General features: G+C 35.7%; 1 protein-coding gene across 1 annotated transcript in view; it reads right to left on the bottom strand.

Annotated features, from left to right (window-relative positions):
- Positions 1–3,573: 3,573 nt before the first annotated feature.
- Positions 3,574–21,667, bottom strand: part of LOC133524209 (allatostatin) — a 32,261-nt gene continuing 14,167 nt past the window's right edge. The window contains exons 2-4 of the mRNA XM_061860100.1: positions 17,073–17,179; positions 10,305–10,441; positions 3,574–4,704 (exon numbers count right to left, since the gene is read on the bottom strand). Of these exons, the coding sequence (XP_061716084.1) occupies positions 4,545–4,704; positions 10,305–10,441; positions 17,073–17,159 (384 nt within the window). The 5' untranslated portion in view covers positions 17,160–17,179 and the 3' untranslated portion in view covers positions 3,574–4,544. The remainder of the gene's footprint in view (positions 4,705–10,304; positions 10,442–17,072; positions 17,180–21,667) is intronic.

Genomic DNA, 21,667 nt, shown 5'->3' with positions numbered 1-21,667 from the left:
CACCATCACTCATGCTGATTGGTGCGTGCGAAATGACAATCATGCTGCAATCATGTCGCTCGTATTTATTGGTGAAAAAACTTTGTATGAATTGGACTTCTGGAATTGTACAAGATTTTGTTGTCTCTATTGAAAGAATGGCCTCGAATTTGTTTACGGTATTCAGAGTCGGTACATAAATATAAAAACGTAGAGAGATATTTAGTCTATATTACGAGATAATTCTTCTGGGTTAAGATGCCGTTAACGAGAAACTTGAGTTCACCCGCTAACAAGATGTCTAATATTTAAGATGATTTACGTTAATTATTTTTAAATTAACTAAAAGTAAATGATACTCGACTTACCAGAGCAAGACTAGAAAATGGTGTTTGCGTGGATTGGTATTTTTTTTTGGGTGGGATCTCCATGAGTATTCTTTAACCCCCTTATTCATAAACGTGTACTAAAGTTACAATGCCGCTAATCATCGTTTGTCCCTTTCCGACGTATTGGTATGATGGAAAGGGACAAACGATGAATAGCGGCATCGTAACTTTAGTACACGTTTATGAATAAGGGGGTAAACCTTTTGTGTTGGAAAAATCTTTTGAAAATTTTATCCGTGTGCGCGAAAATTAACTACTACTTGATTTGGTAGAACTGTACAGCTGATAATGTGGCCTTATTTATGAGAACAGAGAAAGGCTGTAGAAATAACGCCTGTGTCTTATAATAAACTACGAAGGTGAAGTATGTAAAGGCTGTGTGTCTGACATTTTTCTATTACTTGATTTAGGGAATTGTAATAGTTATACATTATAATGAAATGACATTCAGAGCGATAAAATAGACATTAAGGTAGTGTTTACCTGCCTGACTATCGCAACACACAATATTAAAAAAGAACTTACTTGTTCGAGATTTGTACTTGCACAGAAAATAAGTATGTCAATAATGATCTAAAATAGACTTAGAAAATTATAACATCTCAACTTCTGTAGGTATGACTTCTGAACTTTACCCACACAGTTACGACACCTTTAGAGGGAAACTTTATTAATATCTAGCTATAAACGTAAATTCACCGTACGTAAGTAGATAAAATTATGTTACTTTTTCCTCTATTTATTTGAGAAAAATAGGTACCTTCCATAAAAGTCCAAAGTCCCGAGCAAAACTTTGTTGACTTATATTTTTCATTTTGCGTCATAACTTTTTCAACTGCCATAATTTTTGCCTTTCAACAGATTTTTGCGGGAAAAGTAACAAAATACACCTTGAAAAATTGGGTTACTGTTGATAGAGGCTTACTCGCTTCACTAATGACTTTATGTCCTGAGAGGGGCGAGCCGACAGCAATGCAGACATCGTTTCACCCTTTACCTGCCTCATCAGCTCTATACTTACACCTTGGATTCAATTAAAGAACCTTAAAAACGAATGAGATACTTACGTAGATCATTAGAATAACTACCAAAAGGGTGTAGCAGGATACACCTTTTAGTACAGTTTGTTCACTAGCTGACATGGAAGCCAATAAATACTGTGTTATTGCCACTAACAAAGTAGCAAATGTTGTGTATTTGTTGTAAATGGTGTACCTATGTATGTATTTTATACGTTTTATGTATTTATACACCGGAAATATGTTGTCGCCGTCCAATCTACTGCTGTACATTCACATGTTGCCTTTATCAAATTCCGAACTTCTGGATTTCATCGTCGTTAACTATGGTGACATTTTTCACGGGTTTTATATTTGTCTACTTTTAAAAAGACCTAAGTGCCACGCCAAAAGGGTAGACATATTGTTGTTCCCCACCCAAGCTTGTTGGGTAACAGCCAAAGAGTAAGATTTGGTATGTTATCATGAATGTTAAAACGTTTTTAATTTTGTTGTATTGCGTATGTTCTGTGCCTCACGGGCGCACGCAAGCGGCAACTCTATATCTATAGTATAGTTGCTTTGAGGAGTCACAGCAAAGCCCTCTCGTTTATTGCTCTCTTTCGAAACGGTTTCTCTAATAAACTGTTTTGCTAGGTTATAAGTCTATCAATTATGATTAGCAAAAAAAGTAGGTAATAGTACCTACTAACCGAGTTATACAATGTGTTTGTGCACGTATAGTAGAGCCGTTAACTACGTATAGATAGTACGATGAATTTTATCGACAAATCAGCCCTCATACCTATGTTTTTCCTCAACCATTTAAAAAATGCACCCCTTCAAAGTTTTATGGTGCCAAACACGACTCCATTTGGTTAATGTACTATTATCTGTCCATTTACGTATCGCACATTTAAAAAATAACAATCATTCGTTAGCTTATGAATTAGGGCATTCATTTCAAGCATAAATGTTACAGAGAATTTTCCACAATTACTCTAGAATTAGTAACAAGGATAAAATTTGTCGACAAATATTTACTGTTTTTTTTTAGTTTTTATTCTTTTTTTCGAAAACGAGGTCGATGACCTGTACTGTTTTTATTATTGTTAAATGATAGTACAGGATGTCAGCTAAAAGTCAACCCTATATAAAACATTTCACAAGTTACACGAGTCGAAACAAGACCAAGTCGGTGCCAAGCCAACTAGTTACAATACTGGTTATTTCTTTCTCATCGAACTACACCAGGGTTGGCATTCTGGTTGACGGCGTTTTGACGCTTTTGAGATTTGGCTTGGGACCGACTTTAAACGTATCAGTTGCTAGCGCATATAAAACGTGATGATATTATTTAGGCACCATGCAAATTTCGGCAAGAAACGGGGTTGTCGACCGCGTTTCCCTATCCTGTATCTGCTTGGTCTGAAACCCTTCGTTTTTCGGCCTCTATGGTAATCAGTCCGATACACTAATAGTCTCATGAATCTAATGTCACAGTACGCGGCTCTCCAAGGTTTCAAGTGTTTGTAAGTAAGTATTTTTTTGAAATGTGTTACTTCGTTTTCATTAAAATTGGTGGATTATCAATGTAAATAACATCTAATTTACCTACTTATAGGTTAAAAACTTAAGTAAGTCACCTGTTGTATGCAGTTGTGACGTGTTCGAATAGACAATACATGTTTAAAAGACACACACAAACAAAACAAATGTCTATTCGAACACGTCACAACTACATACAACAGGTGACTTACTTATGTTTTTTACCTGTTATGTTTTTGACGCTGGTGATGTCACTGTCAATTTCCTAGATAAAATATTGTGCATTCTAATTGCGAAAGCAATGCGGCAACGATCACGACGCAATTTATCTGCCGCCTATAAACTGTTATAATACTTATTCGTACGTCTCCGCTCGAAAGGCCACATCTTTGAGCACGTGGCTCTATCAGTTATTGAACTCTGCAACCCAGGGTCATATACACATTTAGCCTCAAATTTCTCTTTTCTGTGCCCAAAAGTAGGTAAACAACATTTTTATGACTGAAATGCCCAAAATGTTGATACTTCCTCAAATAGAAATTAGGCTCCAGTGTCCTTAACTTTCGGGTAGAAAAGGGATATTTCTTGCTTTTATTTTTGTGTATGATATAAATAAGTCTAACTAATAAAAAATAAATAGGTATAAAAAAACGAAAGCGGCAAGTCACGTCTTTTATTTACTTTAAGATAAAGATAACTGTTACAAGACTTGCGTTATTTAACATTTTATTTCTCTATTTTCTGACATTTACAATAAATAACGCCCTTGGCTTTATTAATACTTAAGTTACATAGACCAGTAAGCTTTAGCTTTTAAAAAGCAAAAATAAGTAATCATGAAGACTGGTAATTTTTATACAAGGTTGCGTTCCCTATCAGTGTTGTAGAATGCGTCACTGAGCCAGGTCTCAGTCCTATAAATGTTACGAAGCCAGCTCAGTATGAAAGTTTAGAAAGACAGCGTCAGACTGAGATCTTGCTAAAGTAAGACCTACGCAACCTTGTTTATTGATTACTTTTCTTGATATTTTACTTATCTCTGCCGAATGTAAGATTTTATTTACACGAACACCATAACCATAACCAATCAGTCGCATACTGTGATGCCATCTCGTATTGCTATATCTACATGCAGTTGAACGTGAAAATTAAACTATATAAGAAGAGAAGATATGACTAGATGTTTGTAACAGGTAGAAGAATAGATGCACTTACCCTAGAATTGAACTACAATAGGATTGCATCATAATGATAATATTATGATACAATTATTTTTCAAGAGTTTATTTCAAAGACTGTAGAACTTTATACAAAGTTAGGCGCTTCCAGACGATTGCGAAAAGTTTATACCTACGGTTCAACGACTCGATCAGAAACAGTTATAGAAACGTAGGACCGTACTACGCCGCGGGAAGCGCCACTTTGTTATGCGCTTAATTAAATGAAAGATTGAGTTAAATATTCAGAAGCAAATGACTAATTTAAAATATTTATAAAATTACTTTTAAACAGTTTATAATAGTCATCAATACAAAACCTAACAAGAATGACGTTAATCCAGAACAGTTGAAATGAGCATTAACCGTAACACTAGAGCGTTGAAGCGAGTCGTTTGTTGTCGCTGGTTCGTTCATTTGCGGAAGCAGGAGATGGGGTTGAAGTAGCACTGCCTGAAGCGCACCTGGCGCTTGTCTGCGCGCCACGGCCGCACCAGGCGCCCGTCCAGCGTGCGGCTCCAGCCGCGGGGCTCCGCCTGCGGCCAAGAGCGCCCGACGCGTCCCATACCCAACCTGAAAGAATGTTTATATTAGCGTGAAACTCCGGCTACAGTGCAACTTGACTCTCGTTAAATGGATTTCATTGCTCGATAGGTTTTGACTCGCGCTGACGCAAGAGCTGAAGACGCTGGTTAAATTCCAGCCATGGGAACTAATCAACTTAGTAAGTGGTAACTTTATCTTTCTTATAGGACATCTATTTCTGTTTCAGTATAGGATAACTTGGCCTTATCATAACTAATGATTGGTTTGTAGTTAGTGAACGGATGATACTACAAAACTTTATGAATACTAATAAGACTTAAAATAGTTAAGTAAGGTGTACTTATACTCTCAAAGTAAAAGCTGCAAGTAGTTTTCAAACTTTGGCGACAATCTAGTTCTTTCGTTGTTTAGTTGTAAGAAAGTTCTGCGGTAATCTTTGTACCGATAAAAGAAAAGTGATAACTGCGGCGCTTAGCCGTTAAATGCTGGTAATTACCACTTTATTATATTGTATGCTCCTTAGCTCGTATTAATATTACTTACTTCCATTAAGTAGTTTAAGATATTACTGATATTAGCAACTGATTGCTTACTTAACGGAATATATATTTACTCGACTGCGTCGGAAGGAGGTCAATGTTCTTCGAGCGTATTTATGTATTTCCATTTATTTGGCAAGTCCTTCAGCTCAAATGGCTGGGCGGTTTTTGACATAATATAAGGTGTCGTTGAATTCGTCAGAATTGTGGTAGTGACATAGGCTATACAAATTTGAAAAATGGTGCCCGCATATGAAAAAAATCGGCCAATAGCATGTATGGCCATGCTCAGTGTAGGGTTCCGTAGTTATCATTCTGTCAGAATAGGCTAAAAGGAGGCTATTAATTTAGTTCATCATAATTATTGTTAGTATCATGTACTTTACAAGCATAAGGGAGTACCTTCGCAACGATTTGTAGGTCTATTTACTAAGAGGAGAAGACTTTTGCAATAACTCAAACACGGCTAGACCGATCATGTTATTATTAAGCTTTTTGAAGCATGATTCAAAAATTTTAGAAGGGGAAACACATTTTTTTGTCTCTCGGAGTGATTATTTCCGAAAATATTCACTTTATCAAAAAATGTTTTTGGAGACCCTTATTCGTTTTGAGGAAGTAACCTAATTTTTTTTACTTTTTATTTTACATTTTTGTATGTACGTCGAACTAAGTTACTTTAGTTCCAAATGATAATTCGGGCGGCGGGCAATTATTCTTTAGAACTAAGTTGATGCTCATTACAGAAGGTCTTGTTTGGACATTGGTCGTGTAACATTTTTTTTTTTTTTTGATACTTTTTTTAATCCTGCAAGCTGTCTATCTTTGACATTTAGCTGGAGATTACGTATTTTTTTTTTTTTTTTGAGGTCGTGCGTGGTGCTATATCCTTTGATACGCCCATCAATTTAAAAAAAAGATCTTATATATATTTTAGATTAAGATCTTGAGGTGCTCTTCTCTTCAGCCTTGTAAAAGTTGTATTAGGTAGTTCCTTCATCAGGTTTCTCGCGAGTAAGTTTGGGTGGTTCTCCATTCTTTTACTATATTTGTCTAAGGTGTCTGACACTTCTTGGTTTATTGTTTTGATTTGGAGATCTCGATGTAAATTCTCGTTTTTGATGTACCATGGGGCTTTAGTGATAATTCGTAGTATTTTTGATTGGAAGCGCTGTAGTATTCCTAGATTGGATTTTGAGGCTGTTCCCCACAACTGGATGCCATAAGTCCATATAGGTTTTAGTATACACTTATAAAGTAGGAGCTTATTATTTAGGCTGAGTTGGGATTTGCGTTCTAAAAGCCAGTACATCTTACGCAGCTGTTGGCCCAGAGCTTTTCGTTTTGTAAATATGTGTTTTGTCCATGTTAGCCTTCTGTCCAAATAGATTCCCAGGTATCGAACGTGGTCTGATTGAGGTATACATATGTTATTAAGTTTTACTTCCGGGCACGTTTCACGTCTGAGCGTAAATGTTACTTGCACTGATTTTGTGTCATTTGCTTTAATTTTCCAGTCTTTAAGCCATTCTGAAATATCATCCAGACTATTTTGAAGTTTCCCTGAAGCTCCGGCGGGTGTGTCGGCTACTGCTAATATAGCAGTGTCGTCGGCGAAAGTTCCTGTCAGAACATTTTCGGCACCTGGGAGATCCGAGGTGTATATGAGGTAAAGTAATGGGCCCATGACACTTCCTTGCGGCACACCGGCTTTTATCCCATGTAGGTTTGTCGTGCTACTGCCATAGCTTACATAAAAGTGTCGTTCGTTAAGGTACGAAGTGATAAAGTGATAATAATTGATTGGAAGGTTTTTTAATATTTTGAATAAGATTGTCCTTGATGCCAAACACGGTCGAATGCTTGGGATATGTCCAAAAACGCTGATGAAACATAAAGTTTTTGTTCAAACGCAAAGTTTATTTGTTCCACTAGCCTGTGAACCTGCTCCACAGTACCATGGCCTTGCCGGAATCCGAATTGATGAAGCGGAATCAAGTTAGTCTTTGTGACTTCTACTTTTATTCTTTTCATGAACAATATTTCTAAAACTTTCGAAGGTATTGGTAGCAGGCTAATCGGACGGTAAGATCTTACTTCTGTAGGTTCTTTGCCAGGTTTTGGAATTAGAATTATTTCAGCTACTTTCCATTGTGGAGGGACAAAGTTTCTCCAGAGCGCGGCATTGTAGATGTGAGTTAGGAATCTGATTCCAATTTGCGGTAGTTCTCTGAGGATTTTGGCAGTAATGAGATCATATCCTGGGGCTTTATGTATGTTAAGGCTTTTGATAGCGTCGATGACTTCTGCGTATGTAAATTTTTTAATGGGTAAATCTAATTGATGTGGTTGGTTTAGCGTTTTTGTTATCTCTTCCAATTTTGTTGAATCAAGATCGTCGTTTGGCGTGAAGACTGTGGATAAGTGTCTCGCGAATACCTCTGCTTTGTCAGAATCAGTTTTAACCCAGCTGCCATCTTCATTTCTGATCGGGGGTTGATGGGTAATCGGCCTATTCAGGTTTTTCGTGGCCTTCCAGAGCGAATAATCTGTGGCTTTTGTCGCATCAAGATTTTGTAAGTATATTTCTGTTACCCTATTTCTGTGTGTTGCGAGGGCTTCCTTGAGTTTAGATGCGAGGTAGTTGAAATTCTTTTTATGGCCAGGGAACTTGGTTAATTGCCACAATTTTCTGGCCTTGCGTTTTTGTTTCAGTAGCTCGGAAATTTGTTTAGGATATAGGAACAATTCTTTGTTTTTATCCTTTGATGTAGGAGTTGCCTCCCAGGCAGCTTGTTGTACGGCAGTGTTAAATAATTCTACTGCTTGGGTGATATTGCCGTCTGATTTTAGAGGGATTTGGCAGTCAAGTGATTGCTGAATTAGTTCCCGAAAGTATGGCCAGTTCGTCTTTTTTGTATGCAATTTACACTTTTTGGGAATAGTTGTGATTTGACAATTTACTTGTACTATAATAGGGGAGTGGTCTGAGGACAATTCCAGGCTTGATTTGCATTTCAGACTAGAGTTATGAAATCCCTTAGTAACTAGGAAGTCTATTAAGTCCGGTTTCTTGTTTAAATCCGAAGGCCAGTAAGTTGGTTCACCGGTTGACGCTATACCGAGTTGGAGGGATTCGATTGACTTTAAGAGCTCTCGACCTTTTGGTGTAATTGTCGTGTAACATGTGAAATGTTTTAACTAGGGCTATCATTTTGATGTCATCTTTTAGCAGATATCCTGTACTATCATTTAACAATAAAAAAGTACAGGGCAACGACCTTGTTTTGGAAAAAAAAGATAAAATGTAGGTACAAAAAGTAAATTTTTGAAGACAATTTTTATATTTGTTATAAATTCCTAAGTAATTGTGGAATATTCTCTGTGATATTTATGCATCAAGTTTATGCCATAATTCATAAGCTATTGAATTATTTATATTTTTTAAATGTGCGATAGTTAAATGGACAGATAATGGTACATTAACCAAGTGCAGTAATGTTTGGCACCATAAAACTCTGAAAGGATGCATTTTTAAAATGGTTGTGAAAAATATAGGTATGGGGGGTGATTTGTCGATAAAATTCATCAAACTATACGTTGTTAGCGGTTCTACTATACGTGGATAAACACATTGTATGTATGTAGCAGTCGGGTTTTTGTTTTGCATAATTAATTGAATTGTTACTATTGAAGATTGCTTTGGCATAGTTTGCCTAAGTATCGTCGGCGGTTTCAAAAACCTTGCTTTAAGTTTTCCCTAGTAAAATAAAAATATGTGGGATAACAGAATACATCAGATGTACACTTTTTTTTCGGGCTAACTCTACTCCTTCAGTTACTTCCTTTCGTCTAATGAAACACCCGAAATAAATAATAACCGCCCTATATTTATGAGTTTAACAAATATTGTATTTGATTACCGCTATAGTGCCGTGATTATGCTTGAAATAAAACTGTATATTCATTGATTTCTTAAAATAGTTTTATTTCTACCTAGGTACCATCTGTGAAGTCGTAGAACTTAAATGGTCACACCGTCACACCATATTTTAAAATAGATATTTAAGGTGTGACATAATTAAATATTAAGCGTTGGCGTACGTAAAATATAAACTTAGTCGTAAATAATTTTATTACATCTTGTCATTAAAATGAGAGATAGACGAATTTACAGCAAAATGGCTACAATTACGGGTAACATCCACTAAATAATTACTCACCGACAGGATATAATCAAAAGGTAAAGTAAGCTTCGGACCCAAGTGACCCGAACTTGTCTTGCCGCCCTGTTAGCGGGTTTAAACATCCAGTATCTAAGCCATAATTGCCCAATTGGGAAGTCACGTAACTACGCCTTTTGGCATTGTGTATACATATAAATTGGCTTGTTACAGTATCAGATTAATTCCGACAAACAAAAACAATGTTTATTTTACATTTAAGTACTTTTGTCTTTTGACACATGGAAACCAAAAAGGTATTACGTTTTAATCAAATTGTGTTTATATATGTATTTATTGTACGCCTTCGTACATATATTTTTTTACTTTGTTTTGCCTTCGACGTGTAAACTTGTTTATGTGCAATACAATGACATACAAAATACCGACCTAAGTAGGTACTTCTATTTAAGGTACGTTTTATGTAAGATTAGGTAAATGATATTTACGTTTTAACATTTTATTTTATTTTCGTCCATGAGCGTTGAGTGCATGGCACTCGGCCATCAAGTAAATAATGCCTAATACTTGTGACACGCTTAAAAGTTGATCGGGAAACGGTGTCACTGTTGAATATCGTGTGGTAAACATGTCAGTTACCAGTACCCCTAGTGTACATTTATTCGATAGCTTAACGTGACGAACGCGTTTGCGTTAAGTCTCATTTTGTATGGGATTTTGAGTTTCCAAAACGTCTCGCTTGGCGCGCTTTTTCTAAATCCCATACAAAATGAGACTTAACACAAACGCGTACGTTACGTCACGCTATCGAATATATTTACACTAGGGGTTCTGAAAATGCTTATAATTATTTTACGGAACCGGATAGTGAGACATCGTCAATAAGTAAGTAGGTTACTATTACCTTTCCTCGGCATCAAGTTGGAGCAGCAGCTTGCGAAGCGCGGCGGCATTGACGGCATCCCATGGCACTCCGGACATGTCCATGTCGTTACTGTCGTGGGCCACTAGCGTATTTTCCGATTGTTCGTCATCAGGTTCCTGTCAAAATAATAAAATATAATTATCAAAATCACCTCTCTTCACAGTAACTGCTTTCTACCTCTGAAAGAAATACGTTGAGTGACGTAGCCAACTTTTCAGTCACAACTACTGAGTGAACATAAAAGGCAACACCCGCCTTCCTTAATTACATTGTATGCTGCCGGTGGTGGCCTTTAATTTATCGCCAACGCGCCAAGTTTCGAATTTGGTGCGCCGCTTGGTTAATTGAACGAAGTCAAGATTACCCCATGCTCGAATGACACGTTTTATTTATAGTTTCAAATAGTGACATGGCAATAATGGAGAGATTGAATGTTAAACCTACTAAGTGCCAGTACTAATATATTTATTTTATTTTTATTTATTTATTGAATACATATGCCCAAGAAACTGGAAGTAATCGTATTGCAAGAACTTTACAGATTGGTACGAATTGTCAAAACTCCGAGAAAACGAAATGTATTATTGCCAATTTTGCAAAAATCTAATGCGAACTTAATAATCGATTTATTTTAATGTACCTGGTATCTATTGCCGTTTTATTGGCCGGGTGCAGACGGCTTGGCGAGAAAACAAAAACGATCGCAGCGCTTGATGTGGCCAAAGTTGGCGACAAATTTCGCTGTGAATTCCATTCCAATTCCATGTGAAGTCCATTTTCTATGAATTTATCAATTATCTCCTCATCTTTATTCTGTCTATCGTCTGTCAAGTCAAGCGTATGGCCGAGAACGATGACGAACGAGGTAACATAATCGTACTTGTAAGTTGCTGTTTCAAAGCCATAAAAAGAACAACGTTTTTATATTTGAAAACATCATGCGTATTCTCTAAAAGACGATCACAAGGTATGCTATCAAAACACAACAAAACATACATTTTTTTCCTTTAATTTGTAACGAAAGATCAACGAATAATATTGACATAATATTAAACACACAAATAATTCTTACTACTTTCAGTAAAGCTAAAAACCAAATGTGCTTAGAAACAAATAGATTTCGCGCATTAAACTGCATTATAAATCAGGTTTTTAAGGTGATAATCTTTATTTTGTTGCGCTCATTTATCTTGAGCGCATACCAAGTTGCCAACGCTAGGCGGCGCTGCCATCGTGCACCCGGCCTATAGAGCTCACAGTCGTAAAAGCATCTGCAAGTCCCATAAGCAGTTTATTTAGTCTCTGTGCGTTTAGTCGGTTAGTAATCGGATCCTGAGTCTAGAAGAAAATGTTTCGATTAATTACCACTCAAATACCACTCAACACTTGACTATAATAGACAACATGTAAGAAATAATTGTCGTAGGGCGTTCTATGTTGGGAAAAGATCCAAAAAAATTAACAGAGCTTTTAGCAGAAGATTCTTTGATTTCAATGGACCGTATATTTATAATAAACTTAATAAAACACTAAATATTTATGACAAAACTAAAAGGAAATGCAAAAATATTGTTACAGATTGGCTTTGACACACACACACATACACAAACACACACATACACATGTTTAGATTTATAAGTAAATTTTTTCAGTACTAATGATACTAAATGTTTTTCTATTTTTATCTAAAATTGTATAAATAAAACATCTCCTGCATCTAAATTTTAGGGGAGGAGCGCTGTTTACCCTAAAGTACAGGTTATACCTATTTAGGAAGCAGAGTTTCTAATTTAAGGAAATCTATGTAATTTGATGTTTATGAAACAAATTCATTCATTCATTCATTGTGTGACTATTCGTGCTAGTACTTTCTAATTACTTATACCATGGACAAATCGGGAAGTTAACGTATCTATTTATAATTGTTGATAAATTAATATTATTAAAACACGCATATTAGGCATACTGTATTTTTAACAGGTGCCTATTTACACTTTGTAGAGTATCGATTTAATAACAAATATTGTGTTAAACGAGACCCTGGCAAATAATAATAACACTTATGAAATATAAACAAGGGTTTGTCTGTGCCTGTGCCGCCCGCAGCGAAAAGAAATCGAATCTGGGGCCTATTGTGTTACAAATTAAAATTACAATTTAAGTACAATACTTTCAGCCTTATAATTTTTTATCGGAATGTAGAATTTCTGTATAAAGGTACAATGTAATAAGTTAAGTTTCATTTATGTAAGATTGTAAAAAAATATTTATTTAATTCTACAAAAATAATCATAATCATTTTTATTCATAAAACCAATTTAAATGTTAACATTATGGAAATAAGTTGTGACTATTACGATATTTTTCTAGGAAACATGAAACGAAAGCGCAGCCAGGCGTTAGCGGAGCGGAGCTCCGTGCGTAAGTGCAGAGAGCTACACTTTTAATTTCACCTGTCAATTAAAAAATCAAAAATCTTTAAAAATAGTAGTTGGATGCCGGTGGTTTTTTAAACGTTTGTTACTCCATAACTCCGTCATTTCTAGAGCGATATAGTTTATTTATTTATTGTAAGTATAGGTATACATACATCACCCCCTCTCAACATAAGACAAGCCCCGAGTAAATCAGCTTCCAAGAGATTCCTACATAAGGATCTGCTCAAACAAGAGTTTGAGGAGTATCCATCATTATATATTAATATAATAATATGTATGTGAGAAATATATAGTAGTTTATATATATTATAATATTTTTATTTGTGTATTGTATATGTAGTTTATTATATTTTTCAGTTGTTTGCAATAGATTTCAATCAAATTCTCTCACATTTCTGTGTAGCCCTATAGTTGGCTTAGTCATCTAAGTCAAGGCATTTTCAAATTAGACTCCAATTATTGGACTTTCAGTCGCAGTCAGGTTTTATAAAAAAAGAGTATATTTTTAGGCCGAAATTCTTGATGTCAATTAAAAACGTGGCAAAGGCAGGCAAACCACGGAATACCTTATGAATCAAAGTTCTAAGATTACTTACAGCTGCAACGCGTGCCACTCACTAACTTCAAGTATCAAGTGTACCTATGGTATCGCAATGAACGCTTATTATAGTTCGTGTCATCCACGATGACGTGCAGATTTGTAAAATGTAACCTTTAAAAACATAGCAATACGAGTCAAGGCTCGCGTCGTCGTGAATGACACGATCTACTGTACGCCACTTGTTGCACAAGCCCGGCGCGGCGTACTTATACAATGTCAGCCTGTGCCGGTACGGTATCAAGCTAATAATCAAACAAGTTGCACCGCTCGGGTTTAATGGTCTCTTACACGAGATTATTAAGGGCAGTTAACAATTTAATTCAATAACGGGGTGGCCATGAGTTAAACAGGAAAGTTATTTCAAGCATATTGTGCTTCTTGAAATAGACGAATTACCTACAAATATAATTGAAACTAAAGTCAACCTGTAGGACTTGAACTTGGATTTCAGTTTCTAACTTCCTGAATGAAGTGAATTTTATGTAACTTTGTTACCGTTCGCCTATATAATAATTATATATTGGTGCAAGCATGGCTAATGCGAAATTAATTAATGTTTTGTTTAATGCGTAATTCGTAATGCCATGTTATTAAAGGTTCGATTTGTCAAATCTGCGCGTCATCGTGGATGACACGAACTATACAGTTTGGATTCCTGAAAGGAGGCCAGTGATTAATACCAAACTATTTAAATGCCACCTTTAAAAAACATTTTGGGTCACTAACCTTTCCTAGTATATTAGGGTAGTCTGCGTGAAGTGTGTTTGTGCGTGTAATGGGGTAATTTGACAGAATCTGAAGATTTACCCTCTTCTACCCCGTCTTAAAAAATACATGCGACCGATTAGTCATTAGCTAAAAACGGGAAATATCGTATTATCGGCTACGCTTGTCGGCTCGCGCTGGCCGTAAATGTCAGGCCTATTTGAACGTACACTGACGTCAAAATGACATCCAAATGATGTTATTTAGTTATCGTGCATTTACTCGTATAATTCAGATATCATTCTGATGTCAGTGTACGGTCGAATTGGCCTGCTAAACCATTCATTCACAAATGCCCTCTCTACGTGCGCACGTCAGTGCTACGCCGTAGCACATCGTTGCGATACATCATCACTATCACTACATCTTATAAAACAAACGGCCCGATTCGAAGAATAAAATACGATAACGATAAGTTCTGGTTTAGATAAGTTCTCATTTAGATATCGTTTTTATGTCGCATAATTGATAGAAGCAGCTCGATTCGGGCAACCAAAGTCACTTTGACGTTAGAAATATCATAGATAGATCGTATTGGGATCAAAGCAGAATCGAAATAAATGTCAATTTTGACATGTCGTTTAGTTATCGATCTTTTAAAGATCTTTACAAGATCTTAAACGTGTCTTAATCACTCTTCGAATGGGGCGAAACTCCACCGCCGCGTCTGTCTGTCTGTCTATATATTTGCGATAAACCCAAAAACTACTGAACGGATTTTTAAGCGGTTTTCACCTATCAATAGAGTGATTCTTGAGGAAGGTTTACGTGTAAAATTTGTTAAACCATGCTACCTGCGAAGCCACGGCGTGTCGCTAGTCATAACATAAACTACAGATAGTACATTTGAGAAAAAAATAGCGCCATAAAGGTATAAAACTAAAGTAACTAATAAGTAATAACTCAGGTGTTTGAGACCAACCAAATAACAGCAAAGAAGTATTATTATCATTTTTATATTTTTTCTGTCCTCAAAATAAAAAATCCTTCCGGAGTTTAAGGAACTTGAAGCCAAGCCCCTTTATGTGTGTTAAGTAGCAAGTACATAAGTAAAAAATAAAATATAGCCACTTTAAACGCACAGCGCTGTAAGGGTTTCGATAGTATGGTACATTAAAACTTAACGACGCGAATGATGGTCGAATCAAATTTTGACGATCACGTACGCCTATGCCGAGCCATTTAAACAATTTAAGTGACTTGTGGGAACATAAAACTCCTAGTATTCATAACGAATATATTAAACTTATACGTCATCATCATTTTCGTCGCGTTGTCCCGGCATTTCTGCCACGGCTCATGGGAGCCTGGGTTCACTTGACAATTAATCCCGAAAATTTGCGTATGCGCTAGTTTTTACGAAAGGGACTGTCATCTGACCTTCCAACCTAGAGGGTAAATAAGGCCTTATTGTGATAAGTTCGGTTTCCTCACGTTGTTTTCCTTCACTGAAAAGCGACTGGTAAATATCAAATGATATTTCGTACACAAGTTCCGAAAAACTCATTGGTACGGGTTTGAACCTGCGACCCGTTTGAAAGTCGCACGCTCATATTAGCCCATATAAGCCTATACGTAATTTAAAAAAAACTATTCTAAAGGATTGTATTGCGTTATGTTAATAGCAAAAAGCTTTATAATAATTTTTGTTCATTATTTTTGTATGTGAGTAGTTTTTGTAATTTTGATAGAGGTGAATACATATAGGTATTATTTTTCCTCAGTCACACTAACGCTGTTAAGGTTTCGAAACATCGGAATATATTTTAAATTCATTAGTTATATTTCACGAGTAACTATTTCGGTAATCGAAGACAATATTCGTAAACGTAATGTTAATAAAATTACTCTGTATCTGTTTAAGGGTCGGTTGCACCAAACCGTCTGTCACCGTTAAAACGTTCACTAAATTGTATAATATGAGAAGTTTCATAGTCCACTGCTGAATTACGTTGAATCAGGCCGCTAAATCTGTTTCGTGCCACGTCCTAATACCACTAATATTATATAAGTAAATGTCGTCAATCACATCAAGCGTCCGAAGAGATTTGGGTGGCATAAAACAGATAGTTTATGATACTGATTTATATAGATATCTCAACACATCTCCTAATCTTAAGGGGGGTCAAAGTTACACCGTTAATACTACAGGGAGGAGGAGTATTTTAACGACTTACGAGGCTAGTTTGAAACTAATCTGGAGTAACTTAGAACGTAATGAACCAGTGGTAAATTAGGTAATATTTTATTAACGACACTCGTATTTCAGTTCTGGCCTACTTTTATATTCCGTAATCCCATTCTATCGTTTTCCCAATTTATCTTCTCTGTCGCTTTCCCTGTGCATTCGAGTCTATTCAAGTATTCAATAGCACTTCTATTCATTTGTGCATCTGCTGGTATCTATTCAATAGTTCCAGTGTAGGACGTTAAACGAGATTCTCGCCTAATGCCCTATTTAGTATTTCTTACCATTTCTTTTTGAATAGTAACTATTCACTACATTTTCCAAATAATGTATGTTCATGAGGATACCTTATACGATATTAAATATAATGTATCAACGTAACAAAAACGATTTTTTAAAACAACTTGAGATATAGATTACATGCTGTGAGCAACGCGGGGGGAAACGTGCACACAGTCGCACGTCTCACTCACTACACACAAAAAAACTAATCTGTAATGGCGGCACAAATACATAGAAAATGACACACGTCAAAGATAAATTATGCACACCTCGATCTCTTTTTGTGTATGGACGAGTCACAATACGCACCGCGCTATGCCCAGTTGGGCATGTGCTTCGGCAGAGGGGAAATAGTGCAAATGCCGACTCCTTTCCCGTTGTTGCTCGAAGGTTACATGGCTCGAGGTACCATATTTTTCCACAAAGTTATTGCAATTTGAGTAACTACAAAATAATCAGATTACTTCACTTACGATTGGCGCGGCGTTCGCCGAGACTAGGAGGAAGGCGAGTGTGCTCACGAGCACGAACATACTGCTGTAGGCCGAGGGACACTTCATTATAATTCTTCTGTCGATACCTGTTGAGATGATAATAATAATTTTTACTGCTAGAATCTTATAGCCTGCTACAAAAAAAAATATTATTTTTAAAGCATATTTTCGATAAGAATTGTATGTGATTTCTCAGGCGCCGGAATAAACTTCCAACAGGTTTACAACCTTACCATCCCGTACACAGATAGTTGGTGAAGTCATTAAACAGTGTACAGCAAAAGGTTTAGGTAATGTATTATATGTATACTCTGACTGACAGCGGAATCTTCACCGTAGTCAACCATATCACGGTTAAGGAAAAAGACGCCATAATTATTATAAATATCCATGTGTGCCACGCACACATACGTAAAGGTTAGTATCAAAATTCCGCTTAGAGGGTTTGTGTCTACGTTACGTTGTTGGCTCTCATTTACTATACATATTATTATACTCTTTGACCATAACTTTTCCTCAAACGTCAGGAGTCAGAAGTTGTAGATCAATACTAGATAATACAGTATAATACAATAGAGAATGGGGGGTTGTCGTTGTGATTCAAGACGGCGAAGACTTATTATGCAGTGAACTAACGTAGAAGTGTGCAGCTAATGAAAAACTAATCTTTAAACGCGTTTAACCATGTTTTAATCAACACCCGGCAATCCATCGTAGCTTTTAGTAAAATCCAGCTATCTCTTTACTAAAAGCAACTACCGACCAACGTCATGCTCTACGAGCACAATTAAAAGTAACTACCGAAAAATGACTTGACATTGGCAAAATAATCATGAATTTGATGGAGGCCATATTTCAAAAGAAGAAGAAAACAATAGAGAATTAGGTATTGAATATGACCTGTATAGTTAACTGACCAAACCTAAAAGTTGTTGCAATCAAATAATATCTATCTTTGGTGTTTTATAGTATTTTTCAAACAGGAAGGATACGCTGATAGAATACAATACAATTTTGCGAGATTTGGCGTTTTTAGTTTATGGTTTATAAATTGTATGGAAATGACATCTATCAGCGTACCCTTCCTGTTGGAAAAAGACTATAAATTGTGTTGTGTTAATTCCTACATACCTATGTCAATAATAATAGTAGTTGACGTGACTGACCTTAAAAATACTTATCAAAATCGTTGAAGACGACAAATAATAACGAAAATTATTGTATATTTAACAGGAGTTTAGAACGGGTAGCCTGAATCATACGCAAGATAAACATGACACATGTTTACGGTAATGTTAAATAACCTTTCTGGCTGTGTCGGACAGTCGCCTCGCGCTGAGGCTTTTTATTAGCCTGGAGCTCCTTCGGTGTCAAAGCGTCAATAGCACTGGTGGCGTGGACGCAATGTAATTAATTTCATGGAATTTTCTGCTGTTTGTCCATTTTATTTATTATGGTAGCATATTTATTTATTATTTGCGAAAATAGATGAAACAGAATGACTTGAGGACTTTCACTTTCTCAAACCCGACGCCTACGTTCACCAAATATCTGCCCACTGCCCACGCAGCCAGTTTATTCGTTCTCGGCGATTTTTTGAAAAAAGAATGGAAAGTTCATGTTTTTATTTGTTGAAATGTCTATTTTAATTTGTTAACATTATAAATCTTAAATAAACTAACAATGAACTTCTCAAGTTCTTTAAATTTTGTATTTTTTTAGCTAAATACGAGTATATTCCAGATTTATTACATTACTAGCTTTTACTCGCTATTTCCAGGTGTATTTTGATTTTAATAATAGGCAAAGAATTGACATCATTTAATATTTCTGACCCTATAATTTTATTGGTTCTCTACATTTTAATTGAAACGAGGAATACGCTAATAGTTTATTCTTTTTCACTAGGCTTTGTATTTAATTTATTATTAAGTTATTTAATGTGAACTTATGCTAAAATGGCGTAACTCCAGTTCTACACTAGAAGCTATGTCTTATCTCGGTAGAAAAAAACATGACTTAATTAATCTGACGTTGTCCGTCATTGTCAATGTTTTAAACTGGTACGTAGTTGTTTTAAAACAATTTTGACAAAATATCAGATTTCTACGACGATTTTGATATAATAACGGATACTGATACATGAATACGACACGGCTTTCATAAGGATACATCGGATCGACGGATAAAAACTAACGAATGTAATGTAATTAAATGTTTGTCCGATTTGTTATTTTTGCAGTAGGTTAGGGACGAAACAGTATTTGGTATACTTTGGAGGAGTATATATCTCATGGATTCATACGGCTTTGTCCATTTTAAAAACGATTAGTAGATTGTAACTTAATTATGTAAATATATAAATTTCTCTTTGTTTTGAAATTCAATCAATACGTCGTTTTTCAAAATTCAAAAAATCATTCTGCAAGTAGGCCTCAAGGGCTCTTTTACAAGTCAATAATATTATAATAATATATTATAGGACATTATTACACAAATTGACTAAGTCCCACAGTAAGCTCAATAAGGCTTGTGTTGAGGGTACTTAGACAATGATATATATATAATATAAATATTTATAAATACTTAAATACATAGAAAACACCCATGACTCAGGAACAAATATCTATGTTCATCACACGAATACATGCCCTTACCAGGATTTGAACCCGGGACCATCAGCTTCGTAGGCAGGGTCACTAACCACTAGGCCAAACCGGTCGTCAAACACCATTTATAGTAACATCATATAGTGACATGAAAAATACATAACATTTATAAATACAACAGCCAATACCTGGGTAAACATTACATTATAATAATCTTAAAATAAATAATTACTACAATACAAAAGAGATGTATCGTCTCTATGGTTAAAAACACATTAAATCTGGAGATGTAAAAGGTCCCCAATGTCAGAGTACTAATACTAAGAAGATTTGGAAGTGTAAAGTCTCTCCAAGTGTCAAAATAAAATTTATACTGAATAAATAAATCGTGTCTGGTCTGGACTGTTAAGCAAGCAGTCTCATAAACTAATGCTACAGAATACATAACTAGTATGTACCAAAGTCAAGTATATTATACAATATGACAGAGACGTATAATCTCCACGGTTAATTAAGTTTGGAGATGTACGAGTATAAGATCCCCACGGTCTGAGAAAAATAATAATACACTAATTAATTGACAATAATCTCAAGTTCAATATTATGACAGCTTTTTTTTCGTGATGATTGGCAATGGCATTTCACCTATTGTGTCGTAGAATTGGTAAAATCACAACATTTTTTTTATTATTTTGTATTTTTTTGTAATAAGCCATATTAAATTTATCTTAATACATTGCAGGGGTTCAGAAAGCAAAATACTTCCAATAATATGTAAAAAATAAGGTTTTATAAAAATGAAATGTTGTCAATTACATTCATATCTAATCTAATTCTTAACCTGATATTAAAATCAGAATACGCCTGGTAATCTACGTGAAATAGCTATTTTGGGCAACTTATTTTTTATTCAATCTACTTTTTATTGATTCCCCAATACACACTTTTACCTTTACCTTACCTTTTCACCCCCTAAATGGATCCCTAATTAAATGATAAACTAATAAATAATTTAATGATAAAAGTCTTATATTGAATAAAGGTAAAAAAAACTTATATTGAATAATATTAACAATATAATTTCATCTTTATTCATTTAAAATCTTAGATTAGGTTATTTATAATATGAATATAAAAGTAAAATATAAAAACACTTACAAAACAGTACAAAATACATATAAACACATTATAAAAAACCTAACCTAGGGTGCCGCCAGCAGCGGGGCAGGGTCCAAGCTGCCGGTGGTCAGGGTTGCAGAGAGAGGAACCGCCGGACTATACGCGCAGTGTCCAAGATCACCGCCTTCTGCATGTGACCCTTGATCCAACCACCTAGCGAGAGTCTCTCAAGGTGTTGGTCGAGACTCTTCGCTATGAGACCATTCGCTGAAATGACTATCGGGACAATGATCGTCGAATCAATTAATTTCATTATTTTTACCTTAAATCCTTCGTTTCTACTGGGCTGCACCAGCTGTCACGGATGACTAACATCCCAGCAAAATGTCAATGGCCTTAATATGTGTACAAAACGTGAGAGTTTAAAGTGTTATAATAGTACATTATGATACAAGTGTGTTAAGTTGGTCATTACACACGAGGCGATATTGTGCGCGCGAGCTGTAAGCGAGCGCGCAATAAGAAAGCGGATGGGTGTAATGACCATAGCACACGCGTTTCATACAACGTTTATCAACACACTTGCGAGGAAAAAACAAAACTTATAAATTCGATTTTTTTGTCAAAACATTAAAGGTACAATTTTCAAAACGGAGGCATACAGTTTTCGCATCGAATTATTGCACCAAAGCATGCTGGGCTTGTAGGCACTGATTCGCCAGTTCATTGAAATAACTACCAACACGTTTTCCAAGAAAGACTGTACGTTGTTGCTGATTCATATAGGACGATAGAAGGTCTTGTTTGGACTCGTGTAACTTGTGAAATGTTTTAAGTAGCGCTATC

This window comes from Cydia pomonella, chromosome 13, assembly GCF_033807575.1.
Source record: "Cydia pomonella isolate Wapato2018A chromosome 13, ilCydPomo1, whole genome shotgun sequence".
Classification (NCBI taxonomy): domain Eukaryota; kingdom Metazoa; phylum Arthropoda; class Insecta; order Lepidoptera; family Tortricidae; genus Cydia; species Cydia pomonella.
This window is presented reverse-complemented; position numbering and strand designations above follow the sequence as displayed.